This window comes from Chiloscyllium punctatum, chromosome 39 (assembly GCF_047496795.1).
Source record: "Chiloscyllium punctatum isolate Juve2018m chromosome 39, sChiPun1.3, whole genome shotgun sequence".
In the NCBI taxonomy this organism is placed as follows: Eukaryota; Metazoa; Chordata; class Chondrichthyes; order Orectolobiformes; family Hemiscylliidae; genus Chiloscyllium; species Chiloscyllium punctatum.
The window spans coordinates 70,244,105-70,269,072 of NC_092777.1; the positions used below are offsets into that span (position 1 = coordinate 70,244,105).

General features: G+C 48.7%; 1 protein-coding gene across 1 annotated transcript in view; it reads left to right on the forward strand.

Annotated features, from left to right (window-relative positions):
* Window positions 1-2,879: 2,879 nt before the first annotated feature.
* Window positions 2,880-24,968, forward strand: part of LOC140464203 (rab11 family-interacting protein 4A-like) — a 207,746-nt gene continuing 185,657 nt past the window's right edge. Inside the window, exons 1-2 of the mRNA XM_072559054.1 lie at window positions 2,880-3,073; window positions 19,822-19,909. Of these exons, the coding sequence (XP_072415155.1) occupies window positions 2,915-3,073; window positions 19,822-19,909 (247 nt within the window). The 5' untranslated portion in view covers window positions 2,880-2,914. The remainder of the gene's footprint in view (window positions 3,074-19,821; window positions 19,910-24,968) is intronic.

The following is a 24,968-nucleotide window of genomic DNA, read 5'->3' on the forward strand; positions in this document are numbered from 1 at the left end:
GAACCAATTCACCAAACACAACCAATTCCTCATCAGTGCAAAATGAAACAGGGGGATTTTTTCTGCTCTTCACCTTCTATCAGAATGGAGTGATTTAACACTGATTGTTATTAAAATCTTTCCAGAGTCAGGGAAGACGGCGATGGAAATTAGGAAAAGGGAAGGTCTTGAGTAGGTGGAAGGCAGGAGAGATGGAAATGACCAAAGAGTGATGGAGCAAGAAAAAGAGAATGGTAACAAATAGCAAAATATTCAGGATGCTGGAAAACTGAAATAAAAACAACAAGAGCAGGGAGGTGATGTTGACTTTGTCTAAGGCACTTGTTAGGCCTCAGCTGGATATTGTGTAAAGATGTGGGCACTACATTATAGGAAAGAGGTGAATGTGTTGGAGAGAGAGCAGAAAGGATTGACAAGAATGGTTCCAGGGATGAGAGATTTCGGCGATGAGGACAGAATGAAGAAGTTGGGACCGTTCTTCCTAGAGTGGAGAGGCTGAGAGGAGATTCAGGTGAGGACAAAGTGGATAAGGAGAAACTAGTCTTGCTCACAAAAGGAACAAGACCAAGATGGCAATGGTTGAAAGTGATGGGCAAATGAAGCAAGGGCGATGTGAGAAAAAAAGTCATTAGAGTTTGCAATGCACTGCCTGGAAAAGTGATGGAGGCAGGCTCAAGTGAAACATTGAAGGGGAGACTGTATTGTTATGTTTGATAATAATGGTGTACAGGGAAATGGGGGAAGGGGCAAGAGATTGGCAATAGAGAATAGAAGGTGTGCAGGCACAATGGGCTAAGTGGCCTCATCATGCACTGTAATAATTCTGAGGTTCTGCGCTAGAGGAACTCAGCACAATCGTGAAAAGAGAGACAGAGGTATAATTGTGAGTCTGGTTGGATTTTCCTGGAGTTTCTGAAGGTCTGTGTTTATAAAAGAGAATGGCAATGATGCAAATTTTAAAAAAAGTAAAAAGGGTCTCAAAGAAATGGGAAGGGTAATAGTGAGGAACCACAGGGTTGTCAAAAAGGAGATGTCCTGAAGGATGTCTGAATAACGGCTATCTGGTTATTCCCCAGGGTCTCAGTGTGTATTGGTGCTGGCTGGGTTATTACCCAGCATCTCAGTATACATTGTTGCTGGCCAGTTATTACCAAGGGTCTCAGTGTATATTGTTAATGGCTCGTTATTACTCAGGGTTTCAGTGTATATTGTTGCTAGCTAGTTATTACCCATAGTCTCAGAGTATAATTGCTGCTAGTTAGTTATTACCCAGGGTTTCAGAGTATTATTGTTATTAGCTAGGTATTACCTAGGATCTCAGTGTATATTGTTGTTAGTTCGTTATTACCCAGGGTCTCAGTGTGAGTGTGTGAGTGAGTGTGAGTGTGGGTGTGTGTGTGACTGTGTGTGGGTGTGTGAGTGTGAGTATGTGTGTGTGAGTGAGTATGTGTGAGTATGTGTGAGTGTGTGATTGGGTGTGAGTGTGGGTGTGAGTGTGTGAGTGTGAGTATGTGTGGGTGTGTGTGAGTGGGTGTGAGTGTGAGTGTGAGTGGGTGTGAGTGTGTGAGTGTATGTGTGAGTGTGAGTGTGTGTGTGTGAGTGTGTGTGTGTGAGTGTGTGTGAGTGTGTGTGAGTGTGAGAGTGTGGGTGTGTGTGTGAGTGAGTGTGTGAGTGGGTATGAGTGTGAGTGGGTGTGAGTGTGTGTGAGTGTGAGTATGTGTGTGTGAGTGGGTGTGAGTGTGTGAGTGTGAGTATGTGTGAGTGTGTGGGTGAGTGTGTGAGTGGGTGAGTGGGTGAGTGTGAGTGTGAGTGTGAGTGGGTGTGTGTGTGAGTGGGTGTGAATGTGAGTGTGAGTGGGTGTGAGTGTGAGTGTGAGTATGTATGGGTGGGTGTGAGTGTGAGTGTGAGTATGTGTGTGTGTGAGAGTGTGAGTGTGAGTGGGTGTGAGTGGGTGAGTGTGTGAGTGTGAGTGGGTGAGTGTGAGTGGGTGAGTGTGTGAGTGTGAGTGGGTGAGTGTGAGTGGGTGAGTGTGAGTGTGAGTGGGTGTGTGAGTGTGAGTATGTGTGGGTGGGTGTGAGTGTGTGAGTGTGAGTGTGAGTGGGTGTGTGAGTGTGAGTATGTGTGGGTGGGTGTGAGTGTGAGTGTGTGAGTGTGAGTATGTGTGGGTGGGTATGAGTGTGAGTATGTGTGTGTGAGTGTGAGTGGGTGTGAGTGTGAGTATGTGTGGGTGGGTGTGAGTGTGAGTGTGAGTGGGTGTGAGTGTGAGTGTGAGTGTGAGTATGTGTGGGTGGGTGTGAGTGTGAGTGGGTGTGAGTGTGAGTGTGAGTATGTGTGGGTGGGTGTGAGTGTGAGTGTGAGTGGGTGTGAGTGGGTGTGAGTGTGTGAGTGTGAGTATGTGTGAGTGTGAGTGGGTGAGTGTGAGTGGGTGTGTGTGTGAGTGGGTGTGAATGTGAGTGTGAGTGTGAGTGGGTGTGAGTGTGAGTGTGAGTATGTGTGGGTGGGTGTGAGTGTGAGTGTGAGTGGGTGTGAGTGTGTGAGTGTGAGTATGTGTGAGTGTGAGTGGGTGAGTGTGAGTGGGTGTGTGTGTGAGTGGGTGTGAATGTGAGTGTGAGTGTGAGTGGGTGTGAGTGTGAGTGTGAGTATGTGTGGGTGGGTGTGAGTGTGAGTGTGAGTGGGTGTGAGTGGGTGTGAGTGTGTGAGTGTGAGTATGTGTGAGTGTGAGTGGGTGAGTGTGAGTGGGTGTGTGTGTGAGTGGGTGTGAATGTGAGTGTGAGTGTGAGTGGGTGTGAGTGTGAGTGTGAGTATGTGTGGGTGGGTGTGAGTGTGAGTGTGAGTGGGTGTGAGTGGGTGTGATGTCATTGCGCTGTGGTGCTGATGTTGCGATCTGCCCGAGTTGCTGCAGAAGCCGCTGGCGATGGATAGAGATGGAGCTGGAGACCGCGGGCAGGAATCGCTCGCTCAGACCGTCCACAAACTGCGGGAGGTTTTTGATGCGGTGGCTGCAGACAGCCCGGGCTTTATCCGAGTGGACAACTTCATCCACCTCGGGCTACAGTTCATGGATGGGGAAGAGGTGAGAGCGTTCGGAGAACCGCCGCTTTATCGCCTCGCTCTGCTCCCTCGCCCCTTGGTGATGGGGACGGGCCGCTCAAATCCTGGTTGTTCCCGGGGACGGGATCCCAGTCCCTCTTTGTTCCTGGGGACATGGTGCTCACAGCCTGTCTGTTAATGGGCACGGTTTGTGACGGCCTTGTTTGTTATTGGGGACAGTGTGCCCAGATCCTGTCTGTTATTGGGGACAGTGTGCCCAGATCCTGTCTGTTATTGGGGACAGTGTGCCCAGATCCTGTCTGTTATTGGGGACAGTGTACCTTAATCCTGTCTGTTATTGGGGACAGTGTACCCAGATCCTGTCTGTTATTGGGGACAGTGTACCTTAATCCTGTCTGTTATTGGGGACAGTGTACCCAGATCCTGTCTGTTATTGGGGACAGTGTACCTTAATCCTGTCTGTTATTGGGGACAGTGTACCCAGATCCTGTCTGTTATTGGGGACAGTGTACCTTAATCCTGTCTGTTATTGGGGACAGTGTACCCAGATCCTGTCTGTTATTGGGGACAGTGTGCCCAGATCCTGTCTGTTATTGGGGACAGTGTACCTTAATCCTGTCTGTTATTGGGGACAGTGTACCCAGATCCTGTCTGTTATTGGGGACAGTGTACCCAGATCCTGTCTGTTATTGGGGACAGTGTACCTTAATCCTGTCTGTTATTGGGGACAGTGTACCCAGATCCTGCCTGTTATTGGGGACAGTGTACCTTAATCCTGTCTGTTATTGGGGACAGTGTACCCAGATCCTGTCTGTTATTGGGGACAGTGTACCTTAATCCTGTCTGTTATTGGGGACAGTGTACCCAGATCCTGCCTGTTATTGGGGACAGTGTACCTTAATCCTGTCTGTTATTGGGGACAGTGTACCCGGATCCTGCCTGTTATTGGGGACAGTGTACCCAGATCCTGCCTGTTTTTGGGGACAGTGTGCCCTCCCTGTCTCTCCGTGGTACTGATGCTGTAGATCAGGGTCAGATGCTGGGGATTGGTGTTCCTCTGTCACAAACAAAGTGAGAAAGGGAGCTAGGCCCTGGTTCATTTCTGTGAGGAATATGGAGGATCCACTCGGTGAAATAACTAGACAGGTTCTTTATTGAAATGATTAATGACAATGGGTAGGATTAAACCCCATCTTCATTCACAGGGAGCACATGGCCAGTCAGACAAGAACCTGTGAACTGGGAACCTCATCCTCAAATTCCACCCCCCCTACTGCCCAGATTAACCCCTCCACCCCACATTCCCCCCCCCCCATCCCACAGCCCCCCCTTACCCCTGCATCCTATAGCCCCCTCAGTCTCTAAGAGAAAGAACAGACCATTCAGCCCTTTCAGCCCACTCCATCTACCATGACTGATTTGTGACCCACCCCCGTATCTTCTGCCTTTGCTCCATATTCCTCCTTATCCTTGCTTCACTGTAATCTCTCAATGTCAGATTAAATGAACATTATTCAGAATTAATTACCGTTTGCAGAAGAGAATTTCAAACATCTGTCACCCTTTGTGTCTAAAGATATTTCCAGTATTCATTCCTCAAGAGACCTGGCTCCCATTTTTAAACTCTGCCCCCTCATTCTAGACTCCCCAAGTAACGGAAATAGTTTATTTATCTACTATTTCTGTAGCCCTTAAAACATTGAAAGTTTCAATGAAATCACCCCTTACTCTTCTAAATTCCAGAGATCCAATCCCAGATTGTTTCATCTCTGCACAGAATTAAACTCATGAAGTCCCAGCAGCTTTCTGGTGCATTCCCTCCAAGATCAGTCTCCTCCTTCCTGAGGTGGTACTCCGAACCAGGTGTGGACAGCTAGAACCTTGATTGTCTTGTGTTCGTGTCCTTGCGATATGAAGCCACCATACCACTTTCGATTAAAACGTCATGATTGGGAATAGAAGATAATGATGAGTTCACTTTGACTTCTGATCTTGTTGCTCATTGTTTCTGGTTGTCCACCATTTAGAAAGTCCCACTTTACATACTTTCCTGATTCAAAATGGGCAGCCTGTAATTTTCCTGCATTGATATTCACTTGCCACAGCTTCTCCTGTTCACGTAACCAGGTAGATTGAATATTTTTAAGGTGGCGCGAGATAGATGCTTCTCAGTCAAAGGAATTGAAGAATTGCACAGAGACCAGTATCCCATCAACACACCCCCCACCGTCATTAAAGGACCTGCTGAAATAACTGCACAGAGACCAGTATCCCGTCAGCAAGCCCCCCCCTCACCTCCATTTACACCTGCTCATTATCCCCACTCTCTGTTTCCTGTTGTTAGGTCAGTGTCCTAACCAAGCCCATCATCTACTTTTAATTCTGTCAGTTCCAACTTTAACAAAGAATCATTTTGGAAAGATTTCTCCTGATTGTCCATGTAAGTCAATAGAATTAACATCTGCACACATTCCCCATCCACTACATACATCACCTCTTCTAACATATCACTCCCATTCCTGAACCATGACTGCCCCTTTATAAACCTCTCTGCTCAGCTGAATATTTACAAGCTTATTGATCATCCTATCCTGAACCATTCATTCAAATCATTTAGACTTTGACTTAAATGGTCTGTAATTTTGTGGGCTCCCTCTCGCAGCTTCCTTAAGCAGTGGACTTATTTGTACAACTTTCTGATTGACTGAAGCAGTTGTTGAAATTCGAATGTTGGAAGATTATAGTTAGGGAGATTGGCAGTGTTCTCAGCTGTGGAGTGGTAGTGTTACTGGACCAGTAACCTAGGAGGCTGCAGACTGAGTTTCAAATCTTACATGATGTTGAAATTTGAATTCACATAGAATCTGAAAGTGCATGTTTAATGCTAACTAGGTAACCATTGCTGTGAAAACCCACCTGGTTCACTTAATGCCCTTTAGAGAAGGAAATCTGCCAAACTCAGTTGGTCTGGCCCTCATGTGACCACAGCAACATAGTTGGTACTTAACTAATCTCTGAAATGGCCGAGCAAACTGTTTCAAATTGCTCAAAAGTCTCAGAAAAAGAAGTGAAACTGGACAGAACACCCAGCGTCAACCTCAGCACTCAAAAAGACAATGGCAGAAACAGCCAATTTAACCCTGTAAAATCCTCCTTATTAACCTGGGAGCTAGTGCAGTCTCACAGACTAGTCATTCTTACAGAATCATACCTTACAGATAATACCTCAGACCCCTCCTTTACCATCCCTGGATATGTCCTGTCCCACCAGCAGGATAGATCCAGCACACGTGGCGGCACAGTGGGATACAGTCGGGAGGGAGTTGCCCAGGAAGTCCTTGACATCGAATCTGGACCCCACGAAGTTTCATGGCTTCAGGTTAAACTTGGGTAAGGAAACCTCTTACTGGTTACCACGTACCGTCCTCCTTCGGCTGATGAATTGTTACTCCTCCATGTTGAACAACACTTGGAGGAAGCACTGAGGGTGGCAAGGGAACGAAGTGTACTCTGGGTGGAGGATTACACTGTCCACCACCATGAGTGACTCGGCAGCAGCATTCCTGACCAAGCTGGTCGGGTCCTAAAGAAGATAACCGCTGGACTGGGGTCTGCGGCATGTGGTGAAGGAACCAACAAGAGGAAAAGACATACCTGACCTCATCCTTACTAATCTGCCGGCTGCGGAAGCATCTGTCCATGACAGGATCGGTAAAAGTGACCACCGCACTGTCCACATTGAGAATCCCCTCCATCGTGTTGTGTGGTACTATCACCCTGCTAAATGGGACAGACTTCAAACCGATCTAGCAGCACAAGACTGGGCATCCATGAGGCGCTAGGGGCCGTCAACTTCAGGAGAATACTTAATCAGACTAGAGCCCATGGTGTTGGAGGTAGTTGATTAACATGGTTGGAGGATTAGCTAACTAATGGAAAACATGACAGTTGGGTTAAAGAGGGTACTTTCAGGATGACAACCTGAAGTGCCACAGGAATCACTGCTGGGATTACAATTATTTACAATACACATTAATGACGTGGATGAGGAAAAGTGACAGCGCTACTGCCAGGTTTGCAGATAACACAAAAGTAAGTGGGAAGGCAAGAGTCTGCAGAGGGATGTAGACAGGGTAAGTGAGTGAGTGGGAACTTGGCAGATAGAATATAATGAGAGGAAATGTGAAGTTACGCACTTTGGCAGGAGAGCTGAATATTATTGAAATGGAGAAAGACTGCAGAAAGTTACAGAACAGAGAGATGTGGGAGTCCCTATACAGGCATCGATAATAATACAGGCAAATGGAATATTGTTGAAAATGTCTTGCTGGAAAAGCGCAGCAGGTCAGGCAGCATCCAAGGAGCAGGAGAATCAACGTTTTGGGCATAAACCCTTCTTCCTGAAGAAGGGCTGATGCCCGAAACGTCGATTCTCCTGCTCCTTGGATGCTGCCTGACCTGCTGCGCTTTTCCAGCAAGACATTTTCAGAACTGATCTCCAGCATCTGCAGTCCTCACTTTCTCCTCCTAAATGGAATATTGTCCTTTCTTTCAAAAGGAATGGAGAATGACAGTGAGGAGGTTTTGCTAAAATGTTGCTAAAGACACTAGTCTTATGGTCTTATGGTTTTACAACCTGAGTTCAAATACAGGAAAAGAGTTGAATTCCGGTAGTGATGGGAGGTGACATCACTGGTGGCATTGAAATGATTGTGGCACCAAGGGGCCCTGGCAAAACTGGAATCAATGGGTATCACGGGCAAACTCTCTGCTAGTTAGAGTCATACCTGGCACAAAGGAAGCTGGTTGTGATTGTTGGAGGGTCAGTCATCTCAGCGCCAGGACATCTCTGCAGGAGTTCCTCAGGATAATGTCCTCGGCCCAACCATCTTCAGCTGCTTCATCAATGACCTTCCCTCCGTCAGAAGGTCAGAAGTGGGGATGTTCACTGATCATTGCACAATGTTCAGCACCATTCACAACTCCTCAGATACTGAAGCAGTCCATGTTCAAATGCAATAAGATCTGGACAATATCCAGGCTTGGGCTGACAAGGGGAAACACCCATACCACACAAATGCCAGGCTATGACCATTTCCAACAAGAGAGAATCTACCTGGGGGCAGGGGGATGGGAACCTAATGGGAGGCTCTGAGTTAGCTAGAGTGGGTGAGGGTTTAAGTAAAAAGAGAATCAAGGTCATAAATAAAAAGCAAGAAGGAGCTGAGCAGTGTAGCACTAAGGCGAATGCAAACCGGGTAATGACAGAAAAAAGTGAGAATGTGTAAAAACTAAAGATTCTTCTTGTGGAGGTGTTAGGATTCAAAAAGAAGGAATAAAAAATCACATAAAGACACTTTACCTGAATTCTCATAGCATTCCAAACAGCACAAATCATCACGAGTGGGTATGATTTAGTCACTATCACAGAGACATTATTGCAGGGTGGGCACGATTGGGAGTGAACTATCCAGGGGTATCAGACTATTCGGAAGGACAGACAGGAAGGTAGGAAGGTGGTGTAGCTCTGATATTCAAGGATGGCATCAGGGCAGTGCTGAGAGATGATCTCGGTTCTACGGAGAAAAAGGTTGAATCAGTGTGGGTGGAAATTAGAAATAGTAAGGGGAAGAAGTCCCTGATCAGGGTAATTCAGAGGCCACCAGATAACAACACCACATCAGGGCGGGAAGGAAACAAAAAAATAACTGATGCCAATAAAACCGGAACAGCAATTATCACGGGCGAGTTAATCTGCATATTGACTGGTCAAACCAGGTTGGTCAATGTAGCATTGAGGAGGAGTTAGTAGAACATATCTGTGATAGTTTCCTCAAACAATACGTAATGGAGACTACAAGGGAGCCAGCTATCCTCGATCTGGTCCTGTGTAATGAGACAGGAATAACTATTCCTGTCCTCACAGTTAGGGATCCTTTCGGAAGGGCGATCACTGTCTGAGGTTGAATTGAAAATACAAATGGAGGGTAAGAAGGTAAAATCTAATCCCAATGTCTTGTACTTCAACAAAGGAGACTACAGTGGGATGAGGGAGGAGTTGGCTAAGGTAGACTAAGTTTGGCTAAGGAGGAGCACAGAGTTATAGAGATGGACAGCATGGAAACAGACATAGAACATAGAACATAGAACATTACAGCGCAATACAGGCCCTTTGGCCCTCGATGTTGCACCGATCCAAGCCCACCTAACCTACACTAGCCCACTATCCTCCATATGCCTATCCAATGCCCGTTTAAATACCCATAAAGAGGGAGAGTCCACCACTGCTACTGGCAGGGCAGTCGATGAACTCACGACTCGCTGAGTAAAGAATCTACCCCTAACATCTGTCCTATACCTACCACCCCTTAATTTAAAGCTATGCCCCCTCGTAATAGCTGACTCCATACGTGGAAAAAGGTTCTCACTGTCAACCCTATCTAAACCCCTAATCATCTTGTACACCTCTATCAAGTCACCCCTAAACCTTCTTTTCTCCAATGGAAACAGCCCCAAGTGCCTCAGCCTTTCCTCATAGGATCTTCCTACCATACCAGGCAACATCCTGGTAAACTTCCTCTGCACCCGTTCCAGTGCCTCCACATCCTTCCTATAGTATGGCGACCAAAACTGCACACAATATTCCAGTTGCGGCCGCACCAGAGTCTTATACAACTGCAGCATGACCTCAGGACTCCGGAACTCAATTCCTCTACCAATAAAAGCCAGTACGCCATATGCCTTCTTCACCGCACTATTTACCTGGGTGGCAACTTTCAGAGATCTGTGTACATGGACACCAAGATCCCTCTGCTCATCCACACTACCAAGTATCTGACCATTAGCCCAGTACCCCATCTTTTTGTTACTCTTACCAAAGTGAATCACCTCACACTTACCCACATTGAACTCCATTTGCCATCTTTCTGCCCAGCTCTGCAGCTTATCTATATCCCGCTGTAACCTGCCACATCCTTCCTCACTGTCAACAACTCCTCCGACTTTTGTATCATCCGCAAACTTGCTCACCCAACCTTCTAACCCTTCCTCCAGGTCATTTATAAAAATGACAAACAGAAACGCTTCAATGTAACTTAGGTAAAAACAATGACTGCAGATGCTGGAAACCAGATACTGGATTAGTGGTGCTGGAAGAGCACAGCAGTTCAGGCAGCATCCAAGGAGCTTCGAAATCAACGTTTCAGGCAAAAGCCCTTCATCAGGAACTTTTGCCCAAAACGTCGATTTCGAAGTTCCTTGGATGCTGCCTGAACTGCTGTGCTCTTCCAGCACCACTAATCCAGAACCTTCAATGTAACTTGTCCATACCGACTAGATATCCTAAATTAATTAGCCCCAATTGGCCCATATCCCTCCAAACCCTTCCTATTCATATACCCATCCAGATGCTTTTAAATGTTGTAATTGTACCAGCCTCCACCACATCCTCTGACAGCTCATTCCATACACGTACCACCCTCTGCATGAAAATGTTGCCCCTTAGGTCCCTTTTAAATCCTCCCCCTCTCACCCTAAACCTATGCCCTCTAGTTCTGGACTCCCCGACCCCAGGGAAAAGACTTTGTCTATTTATCCTATCCATGCCCCTCATAATTTTGTAAACGTCTATAAGGTCACCCCTCAGCCTCTGATGCTCCAGGGAAAACAGTCCCAGCCTGTTCAGCCTCTCCCTGTAGCTCAAATCCTCCAACCCTGGCAACATCCTTGTAAATCTTTTCTGAACCCTTTCAAGTTTCACATCTTTCCGATAGGAAGGAGATCAGAATTGCACACAATATTCCAACAGTGGCCTAACCAATGTCCTGTACAGCTGCAACATGACCTCCCAACTCCTACATTGTAGTGGGACAATTGAGGAATAGTGGAAGACTTTCAAAGTGATTTTTCACAGTGCTCAGCAAAAGTATGGGAGAAAGTGAGGGCTGCAGATGCTGGAGATCAGAGTCGAGAGTGTGTTGCTGGAAAAGCGCAGCAGGTCAGGCAGCATCCGAGGAGCAGGAGAATCGACATTTCGGGCAAAAGCCCTTCATCAGAAATGTAAAAGAGTGTCCTAGTGAGAAGGAAGGACTATAGGAAAATGGATAATCAGCTCTGGATATGTAAGGACATTTCAGGTGATATTAAATTGAAAGCTAGTGCATACAAAGTGGCGAAGAATAGTGGGAAACTAGGAGATTGGGGAAATCTTCAAAGGTCACCATGAATAACATCATATGGGAAGGTAAGAGGGATTTGAGAGTAACCTAGCTCAGAATATAAAGGCAGATCGCAACAGTTTCTGCAAATATATAAAACAAGAAAGAGTGGTCAATGTAAACATGAATCCTTCAGAGAATGAGATGGGGATTTAATATTGGGGAATGAGGAAATGGCCAAAGCATTGAACAGGTATTTTGTGTTGGTCTTCACAATGGAAGACATAAATAATCAATGACAAGGAGGCTATGCAGGTGAGGACCTAGAAACAATCACCACGAAGGAGGTGGCGTTGGGCAAACTAATGAAGCTAAGGGTGGACAAGTTTCCGACCCTGATGGAATGCATCCCAGGGTGCTCAAAGAGTTGGTGGGAGAAATAGGAAATGCACTTGTGGTAATTTTCCAAAATTTGCTGGCACTCTGGGGCAGTTCCAGCAGATTGGAAAACAGCAAATGTGGCACCACAGTTTAAAAAAGAGGTAGCAAAAGGAGGTAACTACAGGCACATTAGCTTAACCTCTGTCGAGGGGAAAATGCTTGAATCATTATTAAGGAATAGATGGCAAGTCATCTGGAGAGAAATTGTCTCATCGGGCTGACACAACATGGGTTCATGAAGGGCAGGTCATATTTAAATAATTTACTGGAATTCTATGAAGATATTATGAGTAAGGTGGACAATGGGTACCCAATGGATGTCATGTACCGAGATTTCCAAAAGGTGTTAGAAAAGATGCTGCTGTATAAGGTAAAGCTGTGAGGCATTATGAGTAATGTATTAGCAGGGATAGAGGATTGGTTAACTAACAGGAAGCAGAGTGGGGCTAAATGGGAATTTTTCTGGTTGGTGATCAGTAGTTTGTGGTGTGCCTCAGGGATCAGTGTTGGGACTGCAATTGTTTACAATTTAGATAGATGATTTAGAGTTGGGGACCAAGTGTAGTGTGTCAAAGTTAGCAGATGTTACTAAAATGAGTGGTTGAGCAAAGTGTGCAGAGAGCACTCTGCAGAGGGATATAGACAGGTTAAGTGAGTGGGCCAGGGTCTGGCACATGGAGTACAATGTTGGCAAATGTGAGGTCATCCATTTTATTGGAATAACAGCAAAATGGCCTATTATTTAAATGATGAAAAATTGCAGCGTGCTGTTGTACAGAGGCACCTGTGTGTTCTTGTGCATGAATCACAGAAGGTCGGTTTGCAGGTGCAGCAGGTAATTAAGAAGGTCCATGGAATATTGTCCTTCATTGCTGGAGGATGGAGTTTAAGAAGAGGGAGGTGATGCTGCAGCTGTATAGAGTGCTGGTGAGGCCACACATGGAATACAGTGTGTACAGTTTTGGTCTCCTTACTTGAGAAAGGATATACTGGTGCCAGTGGGGTGCAAAGGAGGTTCACTAGGTTGATTCTGGAGTTGAGAAAGTTGTCTTATGAGGAGAGACTGAGTAGACTGGGACTGTACTCACTGGAATTTCAAAGAATGAGGGGGATCTTACAGAAACCTATAAATTTATAACAGCAGTGGATAAGATGGAAGCAGGCTGGTTGTTTCCACTGGCAGGTGAAACTAGAACGAATGGGTATAGTCCCAAAATAAGTGGAAGCAGATTTGGAACGGAGTTGAGGAGGAATTTCTTCACCCAAAGGGTGGTGAATTTGTGGAATTCTGTGCTCCAATTAGATTCCCTACAGTGTGGAAACAGGCCATTTGGCCCAACAAGTCCACACCGACCCTCTGAAGAGTAACCCACCCAGACCTATTTCCCTCTGACTAATGCACTGAACACTATGGGAAATTTAGCTTAACCAATTCACCTGGCCTGCATATCTTTGTGACTGTAGAAGGAAACCCACACAGACACAGGGAGAATGTGCAAACTCCACCCAGTCACCTGAGATGGGCATTGAACCCAGCTCCCTGGCAGTGTGAGGCAACAGTACTAACCACTGAGCCACTGTGCCACCCCACGGCAGTAAAGGATTTTTGAGCAGTAAAGGAATTAAAAGTTATGGTGAGTGGCAGGTAAGTGGAGCTGAGCCCACAAAAAGATCAGCCATGGTTTTATTGAATGGTGGAGCAAGCTCGAGGGGCCAGACGGCCTACTCCTGCTCCTGGTTTTTATGTTCTTTTCTGATCACTGTCCCATGACATTCAATGGGGTTACCATCACTGAACCCCCCCACTATCAACATCCTGGGGGCTACCATTGACCAGAAACTGAAATGGACTCTTCACATAAACACAGCAGCTACAAGAGCAGGTCAGAGGCTGGGAATACTGTGGTGAGTAACTCCCCTCCTGACTCCCTAAAGCCTGTCCATCTACAAGGCACAAGTCAGGAGTGGGATGGAATACTCCCCACTTGCCAGCGATGGGGCAGCTCCAACAACACTCAAGAAGCTTGACACCATCCAGGACAAAGCAGCCTCTGCTTGATTGGCACCAAACCCAGACATCCCCTCCCTCCATCACCGATGCTCAGCAGCAACAGTGGGTACAATCTACAAGATACACTGCAGAAATTCACCAAAGATCCTCAGGCAGCACCTTCCACACCCACGATCACTTCTATCTAGAAAGGCAGGGGCTGCCAATACATGGGAACCCCAGCCCTTGCAAGTTCCCCTCTAAGCCACTCACCACTCACTTTGGAAATATATCCCCGTTCCTTCAATACCGCTGGGTCAAAATCCTGGAGTTCCCTCCCTCAGGGCATTGTGGGTTTGTCCACAACACAGGGACTGCAGCGGTTCAGTAAGGCAGCTCCCCCCCACCTTGTCAAACACAGCCAGCAACACCAATATCTCATGGAGTCAATTTTAAAAAGCCAAATCAAATCAGCCTCATTATCATTAGAATTACAACACAATGAAATTAAAATATTCAATGACCCTCCAAAACTGCCCAATTGTTCCGAACCAGACATTACAAATAACAGGTCTTAGACATGAAGCTTATAACTTAAACAAAAATTAATTTCACTCTAACTTTAGCAGAATATACACGAACTTTAATATCTACAATTGGAACCCTATCTTTTTTAATCACTAACCTCCAATCACAGACTGACAGACAGAGGCAGTTAAGGGACAAACTAGAAATGTAAAAGAATGGTCATTTTCAGTTTGATAACTATTTCAATAATGAATCCCAGCCTTGATGAAATCCTTGAATGATGGATTACAGCCATGAGGGGAAAGGCCAACTTGCTTCACTTCCAGAGGCACTAGTCAATGCAAACAATTCCAACTTTCATGGGATTCCCTACAGATTGGAGCGATTTCCTTCAGGACTTAAAACCAATTGCACCTGAATTGGAAGGGGACTAATATATTGGCAGGGAGATTTGCTGGAGGTGCTCAGGAGGATTTAAACTAGTAAGGTGGGGGGGGTGGGACCGAGGGAGATAGTGAGGAAAGAGATCAATCTGAGATTGGTACAGTTGAGAACAGAAATGAATCAAACAGTCAGGGCAGGCAGAGACAAGGTAGGAATGATAAATTAAACTGCATTTATTTCAATGCAGGGGGCCTAACAGGGAAGGCAGATGAACTCAGGGTATGGTTAGGAACATGGGACTGGGATATCATAGCAATTACAGAAACATGGCTCAGGGATGGGCAGGACTGGCAGCTTAATGTTCCAGGAAGGATGGAAAAGAAAGCAAGAGAGGGGGAGTGGCATTTTTGATAAGGGATAGCATTACAGCTGTGCTGAGGGAGATGTTCACAGGTAAAGGGACGGCTGGAAAATGGGAAGCCTTCAGAAATGAGATAACAAGAATCCAGAGAAAGTATATTCCTGTCAGGGTGAAAGGGAAGGCTGGTAGGTATAGGGAATGCTGGATGACTAAAGAAATTGAGGGTTTGGTTAACAAAAAGAAGGAAGCATATGTCAGGTATAGACAGGATAGATCGAGTGAATCCTTAGCAGAGTATAAAGGAAGTAGGAATATACTTAAGAGGGAAATCAGGAGGGCAAAAAGGGAACATGAGATAGCTTTGGCAAATACAATTAAGGAGAATCCAAAGGGTTTTTACAAATATATTAAGGACAAAAAGGTAACTAGGGAGAGAATAGGGCCCTCAACAATCAGCAAGAGAGCTCTTGTGTGGAGCCGCAGAAAATGGGGTAGATACTAAATGAGTATTTTGCATCAGTATTTACTGTGGAAAAGGATATGGAAGATATAGACTGTAGGGAAATAGATGGTGACATCTTGCAAAATGACCATGTTACAGAGGAGGAAGTGCTGGATGTCTTGAAACACATAAAGGTGGATAAATCCCCAGGACCTGATCAGGTGTACCCGAGAACTCTGTGGGAAGCTAAAGAAGTGATTGTTGGGTCTCTTGCTGAGATATTTGTATCATCGATAGTCACAGGTGAGGTGCCAGAAGACTGGCGTTTGGCAAACGTGGTGCCACTGTTTAAGGAGGATGGTAAGGACAAGCCAGGGAACTATAGACTGGTGAGCCTGACCTCGGTGATGGGCAAGTTGTTGGAGGGAATCCTGAGGGACAGAATGTACATGTATTTGGAAAGGCAAGGACTGATTAGGGATAGTCCTCATGGCTTTGTGTGTGGGAAATCATGTCTCACAAACTTCATTGAGTTTTTTGAAGAAGTAACAAAGAGGATTGATGAGGGCAGAGCAGTAGATGTGATCTATATGGACTTCAGTAAGGCGTTCGACAAGGTTCCCCATGGGAGACTGATTGGCAAGGTTAGATCTCATGGAATACAGGGAGAACTAGCCATTTGGATACAGAACTGGCTCAAAGATAGAAGACAGAGGGTGGTGGTGGAGGGTTGTTTTTCAGACTGGAGGCCTATGACCAGTGGAGTGCCACAAGCGATCGGTGCTGGGTCCTCTACTTTTTGTCATTTACATAAATGATTTGGATGCGAGCATAAGAGGTAGAGTTGGTAAGTTTGCAGATGACCCCAAAATTGGAGGTATAGTGGACAGCGAAGAGGGTTACCTCAGATTACAACAGGATCTGGACCAGATGGGCCAATGGGCTGGAGTTTAATTCAGATAAATGCGAGTTGTTGCATTTTGGGAAAGCAAACCTTAGCAGGATTTATACACTTAATGGTAAGGTCCTAGGGAGTGTTGCTGAACAGAGACCTTGGAATCCAGGTTCATAGCTCCTTGAAAGTGGAGTCGCAGGTAGATAGGATAGTGAAGAAGGTGTTTGGTATGCTTTTCTTTATTGGTCAGAGTATTGAGTACAGGAGTTGGGAGGTCATGTTGCAGCTGTACAGGACATTGGTTAGGCCACTATTGGAATATTGTGTGCAATTCTGGTCTCCTTCCTATCGGAAAGATGTTGTGAAACTTGAAAGGGTTCAGAAAAGATTTACAAGGATGTTGCCAGGGTTGGAGGATTGAGCTATAGGGAGAGGCTGCACAGGCTGGGGCTGTTTTCCCTGGAGCGTCAGAGGCTGAGGGGTGACCTTATAAAGGTTTATAAAACCATGAGGGGCATGGATAGGATAAATAGACAAAGTCTTTTCCCTGGGGTTGGGGAGTCCAGAACTAGAGGGCATAGGTTTAGGGTGAGAGGGGAAAGATATAAAAGAGACCTACGGGTGATACGTGTATGGAATGAGCTGCCAGAGGACGTGGTGGAGGCTGGTACAATTACAACATTTAAGCGGCATTTGAATGGGTATATGAATAGGAAGGGTTTGGAGGGATATGGGCCGGGTGTTGGCAGGTGGAACTAGATTGGGTTGGGATATCTGGTCGGCATGGACAGGTTGGACCGAAGGGTCTGTTTCTATGCTGTACATCTCTATGACTCTGTGATTCTATGACTGCATGATGAAAAGACAGGTTAGCCTTAGAAACAGACATACTGTGCTTAGAAACGCTTTGTGCTCATCCTGCTATTGGAAGGAAGTTACTAAAATGGAAAGCATGCAAAATAGATTTACCAGGATGTTATCAAGACTGGACGGTTTGGGCTACAGCGAGAGGCTGGACAGGCCAGGGCCGATTTCACTGGAACTTGGAAGCTGAGGACTGATCTTATAGAGGTTTATAAAAGCACGAGGGGTGTGGAAAGGGTGAATAGCTAAGATATTTTCCCTGGGGTAATGGAGTCTAAAACTGGAGGACATAGATTTAAGGTGATAACAGAAAGATTTAAAAGGGATCTGAGCAACAACATTTTCACACAGAGGGTGGTACGTGTATGGAATGAGCTGCCAGAGGATGTGGTGGAGGCTGGTACAATTACAATATTTAAGAGGCATTTGGATGGGTATATGAATAGGAAGGGTTTGGAGGGATATGGGCCAAATGCAGGTGAATGGGACTAGATGAGTTTGGGATACCTGGTCAGCATGGATGAGTTGGGCCGAAGGGCCTGTTTCTGTGCTGTATTACAGGTGCTTGCTGTTCAATCCTCACAGATTAGTGAGCCCAACAACACTTCAACACATTTACATCACTGATGTAAGCAAGAGCTGTCACTAAGGGCTGCGATCTTCTCACACTGTTACGGTGTTCTGTGCATCAGCAGTAACACTGCTCCATCTTATTCCAGGCAGTGTCCCACTGAGATATTGCCAGCTCCAACACAGACTGCTCTGCTCAGACACACAAACACAGAAGATACCAGCAGTAACCCATTCAGGCCGTTGAGCCTGTGGTAGCGAATTCCATCGGCTCGCCGTTCTCTCAACATCTCATCCTGTGCCTGTGTGTGGGCGGCTCGGTGGCACAGTGGTTAGCACTGCTGCCTCACAGCGCCAGAGACCCAGGTTCAATGCCAGCCTCGGGCAACTGACTGTGTAGAGTTTGCACATTCTCCCCGTGTCTGCGTTGGTTTCCTCTGGGTGTTCCGGTTTCCTCCCACAGTCTGAAGAGGTGCAGGTTAGATGACTTGGCCATGCTAAATTGTCCGTAGTGTTAGGTGAAGGGTAAATGTAGGGGTTGGTTGCGCTTCAGCGGGTCAGTGTGGACTTGTTGGGCCGAAGGGCCTGTTTCCACACTGTAGGGAATCTAATCTAATCTAAATGGTTTACCCTAAATCCTTACTCTGTGTGCCTCACTCTCGATTCCCCCCAAGATAAGGAACATCCTTCCTGCTTCTACCCTGTCGAGCTCGGTCAGAATTTTACAGGATTCAATTAGATCCCTTCCCATTCTTCTAAACCTCAGTCAGTATAATCCGAACTGTTCCAGTCTCTCCTCATAGGGATCAGTTCAGGAAACGTTCACTATAGTCCCTCCATCACCAGGACACCCTTCCTCAGTGAAGGATACCTGAATCGCACACAAGATTCCAGATGTGGTCTCACCACGGTCCTGTATAATTGCAACAAGCCATTCCTGCTCCTGGACCTGAATCCTCTCCTGTATCCTGTAAAGACCAATGTACCATCTGTTTTCTTCACTGCCTGCTGACCTTCAGTGACCCGTCTATTAGGACACACAGGTCTCGTCAGCTCCACCATTCGATCATGGCTGATATGTTTCTCAATCCCATTCTCCTGCCTTCTCCCCGTAACCCTTGATCCTCTTAATGAAGAACCTCCCTATCTCTGTTTTGAATCATGACTTGGTCTCCATGGTCCTCTGTGACAATGAGCTCCACAGACTCCCCACCCTCTGGCTGAAGAAATCCCTCCCCATCTCCATATTAAAGGGTTGACCCTTCACCCTGAGGGTGTGCCCTTTGGTCCTAGTCTCTCTCACTTGAGGAAACATCTTCCCCACGTCCACACTCCCCAGGCCTCTCAGTATTCTGTGGGTTTCAATGAGAGACCCCCATCTGTCCAAACTCCATTGAGTAGAGCGCAGTGAGGATCGGTGATGGAGGGAAGCAGCTCCAAGCTCAGTCAGGTGTTTAAACATTCCACATAATAGGAGCAGGAGAAGGCCACTCTGCTCCTCAGAGCTGCTCGTTTCTCCAATCCAATCATGGCTGATCTCATTGTGGCCTCGACGCTCTAACTCTGTCTCGCTCATTAGTGAACAATCCATCAGCCTCTGTCTTAGAAATACTCAGTGACCGAGTGTGCACTGTCCTGTGGGCGGGGGCTGGTTTCACAGACTCACACTATCCTGTCTGCCAGAATGAGTGGGCCATCCCTTATTTTGGAACAGGGTCCCCTTGTTACTGTCCCTCCCTGAAAGAGAAGCAGCTTCCTCTGCCAAGACCCACCAGGTTCTGACACATTTCCATATGAACTCAAGTGGAAACCAGGGCAGTCTGTTCAAGACCCTCCCCCAAGTCCCCACAACAGCCAAACCCTACCCTAACCTGAGCTGGTCCAGGGACCACCAGGTTCACTCTGACAAGGGGGAAATCCTCAGGGTGTGAAGGGTCAACATCTGCAATGTTCAAGTCAGCAGGAACTTTGAGGAATCTGTAGAGTTGGGAGGATGACAGCCAATGAGTGCCTGACGTGCCGTTGCTATGGAGCTCAGGAGCATGGCTGCTGCCTGTTTCATGTGGGGAGGTGATCACCAGGGGAAGACAGTGTGGATGATCCTCAACGTTTCAGACAAATGATTGTCTCTGTTTGCAGCTGCAGAGAGTGGCCAGGTACCTGGACCCACAGAACCTGGGACGGATCAGCTTTGAGGAATTCTGTCAGGGAATCTTCGCCATCAAAGGTAAGGACAAATCCTGGGGGTGGGGCACCTTGAAGGGAGCATGCCCGGAGGGAATAGAATAGGGTGCCATGGCAACCAGAGAGAGCTGGAAGAGAGCCATACCCCAGTGAGAGTCAGTGTGTGTGGGACTGTACCCCAGTGAGAGTCAGTGTGTGTGGGACTGTACCCCAGTGAGAGTCAGAGTGGGTGGGACTGTACCCCAGTGAGAGTCAGAGTGGGTGGGAGTGTACCCCAGTGAGAGTCATTGTGTGTGGGAGTGTACCCCAGTGAGAGTCAGAGTGGGTGGGAGTGTACCCCAGTGAGAGTCATTGTGTGTGGGAGTGTACCCCAGTGAGAGTCAGTGTGTGTGGGAGTGTACCACAGTGAGAGCCAGTGTGTGTGGGAGTGTACCCAGTGAGAGTCAGTGTGTGTGGGAGTGTACCCCAGTGAGAGTCATTGTGTGTGGGAGTGTACCCAGTGAGAGTCAGTGTGTGTGGGAGTGTACCCCAGTGAGAGCCAGTGTGTGTGGGAGTGTACCCCAGTGAGAGTCAGTGTGTGTGGGAGTGTACCCCAGTGAGAGTCATTGTGTGTGGGAGTGTACCCAGTGAGAGTCAGTGTGTGTGGGAGTGTACCCCAGTGAGAGTCAGTGTGTGTGGGAGTGTACCCCAGTGAGAGTCATTGTGTGTGGGAGTGTACCCAGTGAGAGTCAGTGTGTGTGGGAGTGTACCCCAGTGAGAGTCATTGTGTGTGGGAGTGTACCCCAGTGAGTCAGTGTGTGTGGGAGTGTACCCCAGTGAGAGTCATTGTGTGTGGGAGTGTACCCCAGTGAGAGTCAGTGTGTGTGGGAGTGTACCCCAGTGAGAGTCATTGTGTGTGGGAGTGTACCCCAGTGAGAGTCAGTGTGTGTGGGACAGTACCCCAGTGAGAGTCAGTGTGTATGGGACTGTAACCCAGTGAGAGTCAGTGTGTTTGGGACTGTACCCTAGTGAGAGTCAGTGTGTGTGGGACTGTACCCTAGTGAGAGTCAGTGTGTGTGGGACTGTACCCCAGTGAGAGTCAGTGTGTGTGGGACTGTACCCCAGTGAGAGTCAGTGTGTATGGGACTGTACCCCAGTGAGAGTCAGTGTGTGTGGGACTGTACCCCAGTGAGAGTCAGTGTGTATGGGACTGTAACCCAGTGAGAGTCAGTGTGTGTGAGACTGTACCCCAGTGAGAGTCAGTGTGTGTGGGAGTGTACCCCAGTGAGAGTCAGTGTGTGTGGGACTGTACCCTGGTGAGAGTCAGTGTGTGTGGGACTGTACCCCAGTGAGAGTCAGTGTGTGTGGGACTGTACCCCAGTGAGAGTCAGTGTGTGTGGGAGTGTACCCCAGTGAGAGTGAGTGTCTGTGGGACTATACCCAGTGAGAGTCAGTGTGTATGGGACTGTACCCCGGTGAGAGTCAGTGTGTGTAGGACTGTACCCCAGTGAGGGTCAGTTTATGGGACTGTGCCCCAGTGAGAGTCAGTGTTTGTGGGACTGTACCCCAGTGAGAGTCAGTGTGTATGGGACTGTACCCCAGTGAGAGTCAGTGTGTGTGGGACTGTACCCCGGTGAGAGTCAGTGTGTGTGGGACTGTACCCCAGTGAGAGTCAGTGTGTGTGGGACTGTACCCCAGTGAGAGTCAGTGTCTGTGGGACTATACCCAGTGAGAGTCATTGTGTGTGGGAGTGTACCCCAGTGAGAGTCAGTGTGTGTGGGACTGTACCCCGGTGAGAGTCAGTGTGTGTAGGACTGTACCCCAGTGAGGGTCAGTTTATGGGACTGTGCCCCAGTGAGAGTCAGTGTTTGTGGGACTGTACCCAGTGAGAGTCAGTGTGTGTGGGAGTGTACCCCAGTGAGAGTCAGTGTGTCTGGGAGTGTACCCCAGTGAGAGTCAGTGTGTGTGTGGGAGTGTACCCCAGTGAGAGTCAGTGTGTGTGGGACTGTACTCCAGTAAGAGTCAGTGTGTGTGGGACTGTACCCCAGTGAGAGTCAGTGTGTGTGGGACTGTTCCCCAGTGAGAGTCAGTGTGTGTGAGACTGTATCCCAGTGAGAGTCAGAGTGTGTGAACTGTACTCCAGTAAGAGTCAGTGTGTGTGGGACTGTACCCCAGTGAGAGTCAGTGTGTGTGTGGGAGTGTACCCCAGTGAGAGTCAGTGTGTGTGGGACTGTACCCCGGTGAGAGTCAGTGTGTGTAGGACTGTACCCCAGTGAGGGTCAGTTTATGGGACTGTGCCCCAGTGAGAGTCAGTGTTTGTGGGACTGTACCCAGTGAGAGTCAGTGTGTGTGGGAGTGTACCCCAGTGAGAGTCAGTGTGTCTGGGAGTGTACCCCAGTGAGAGTCAGTGTGTGTGTGGGAGTGTACCCCAGTGAGAGTCAGTGTGTGTGGGACTGTACTCCAGTAAGAGTCAGTGTGTGTGGGACTGTACCCCAGTGAGAGTCAGTGTGTGTGGGACTGTTCCCCAGTGAGAGTCAGTGTGTGTGAGACTGTATCCCAGTGAGAGTCAGAGTGTGTGAACTGTACTCCAGTAAGAGTCAGTGTGTGTGGGACTGTACCCCAGTGAGAGTCAGTGTGTGTGTGGGAGTGTACCCCAGTGAGAGTCAGTGTGTGTGGGACTGTACTCCAGTAAGAGTCAGTGTGTGTGGGACTGTACCCCAGTGAGAGTCAGTGTGTGTGGGACTGTGCCCCAGTGAGGGGCAGTGTGTGGGACTGTGCCCCAGTGAGGGTCAGTGTGTGGGACTGTACCCCAGTGAGGGGCACTAATTCGGGACTGTGCCCCAGTGAGGGGCAGTAATTCGGGACTGTGCCACAGTGAGGGGCAGTGTGTGAGACTGTGCCACAGTGAGGGGCAGTAATTCGGGACTGTGCCCCAGTGTGTGTGGGACTGTGCCCCAGTGAGGGTCATTAATTCGGGACTGTGCCCCAGTGTGTGGCAGTAATTCGGGACTGTGCCCCAGTGTGGGTCAGTGTGTGGGACTGTGCCCCAGTGAGGGGCAGTGTGTGTGTGTGTGCCCCAGTGTGTGGGACTGTGCCCCGTGAGTGGCAGTAATTCGGGACTGTGCCCCAGTGTGTGTGGGACTGTGCCCCAGTGAGGGTCATTAATTCGGGACTGTGCCCCAGTGTGTGGCAGTAATTCGGGACTGTGCCCCAGTGTGGGTCAGTGTGTGGGACTGTGCCCCAGTGAGGGGCAGTGTGTGTGTGTGTGCCCCAGTGTGTGGGACTGTGCCCCAGTGAGGGGCAGTGTGTGGGATTGTGCCCCAGTGAGGGTCAGTGTTTGGGACTGTGCCCCAGTGTGGGGCAGTATGTGGGACTGTGCCCCAGTGTGGGGCAGTGTGTGGGACTGTGCCCGAGTGTGGGGCAGTATGTGGGACTGTGCCCCAGTGAGAGTCAGTGTGTGGGACTGTACCCCAATGAGAGTCAGTGTATGGGTGTTTACCCCAATGAGGGTCAGTGTGTGGGACTGTGCCCCAGTGAGGGTCAGTGTGTGGGACTGTGCCCCAGTGTGGGGCAGTGTGTGGGACTGTGTCCCAGTGAGGGTCAGTAATTCGGGACTGTGCCCCAGTGAGGGTCAGTGTGTGGAACTGTGCCCCAGTGTGTGGGACTGTACCCCAGTGACGGTCACTAATTTGGGACTGTGCGCCAGTGAGGGTCAGTAATTCGGGACTGTGCCCCAGTGTGGTGCAGTGTGTGGGACTATGCCCCAGTGAGGGTCAGTGTGTGGGACTGTGTCCCAGGGAGGGGCAATAATTCGGGGCTGTGCCCCAGTGAGGGTCAGATATTCGGGACTGTGCCCCAGTGAGGGTCAGTGTGTGGGACTGTGCCCCAGTGAGGGGACATAATTCGGGACTGTGTCCCAGTGAGGGGCAGTGTGTGGGACTGTGCCCCAGTGAGGGGACATAATTCGGGACTGTGTCCCAGTGAGGGGCAGTGTGTGGGACTGTGCCCCAGTGTGGGTCAGTGTGTGGGACTGTGCTCCAGTGAGGTTCAGTAATTTGGGACTGTGCCCCAGTGAGGGTCAGTGTGTGGGACTATGCCCCAGTGAGGGGCAGTAATTCGGGACTGTGCCCCAGTGTGTGTGGGACTGTGCCCCAGTGTGGGGCAGTAATTCGGGACTGTGCCCCAGTGAGGGGCAGTGTGTGGGACGGTGGCCCAGTGAGGGGCATTAATTCGGGACTGTGCCCCAGTGAGGGGCAGTGTGTGGGACTGTGCTCCAGTGTGTGGGACTGTGCCCCAGTGAGGGTCAGTTTGTGGGATTGTGCCCCAGTGTGGGGCAGTGTGTGGGACTGTGTCCAAGTGAGGGGCAGAGTGTGGGACTGTGCCCCAGTGTGGGTCAGTGTGTGGGACTGTGCCCCAGTGAGGGTCAGTGTGTGGGACTATGCCCCGGTGAGGGTCACTAATTCGGGACTATGCCCCAGTGTGGGACAGTGTGTGGGACTGTGCCCCAGTGAGGGTCAGTGTGTGGGACTGTGCCCCAGTGAGGGTCAGTGTGTGGGTCTGTGCCCTAATGTGGGGCAATAATTTGGGACTGTGCCCCATTGAGGGGCAGTGTGTGGGATTGTGCCCCAGTGAGGGTCAGTTTGTGCGATTGTGCCCCAGTGAGGGGCAGTGTGTGGGACTGTGCCCCAGTGTGGGTCAGTGTGTGGGACTGTACCCCAGTGTGGGGCAGTAATTCGGGACTGTACCCCAGTGAGTGTCAGTAATTCGGGACTGTGCCCCAGTGTGGGGCAGTAATTCGGGACTGTGCCCCAGTGAGGGGCAGTAATTCGGGACTGTGCCCCAGTGTGGGGCAGTAATTCAGGACTGTGCCCCAGTGTGGGGCAGTGTGTGGGACTGTGCCCCAGTATGGGGCAGTGTGTGGGACTGTGTCCCAGTGTGGGACAGTATTTCGGGACTTTGCCCCAGTGAGGGTCAGTTTGTGGGACTGTGCCCCAGTGAGGGTCAGTAATTCGGGACTGTGCCCCAGTGAGGGTCAGTGTGTGGGACTGTGCCCCAGTGAGGGGACGTAATTTGGGACTGTGCCCCAGTCAGGGTCAGTGTGTGGGACTGTACCCCAGTGGGGG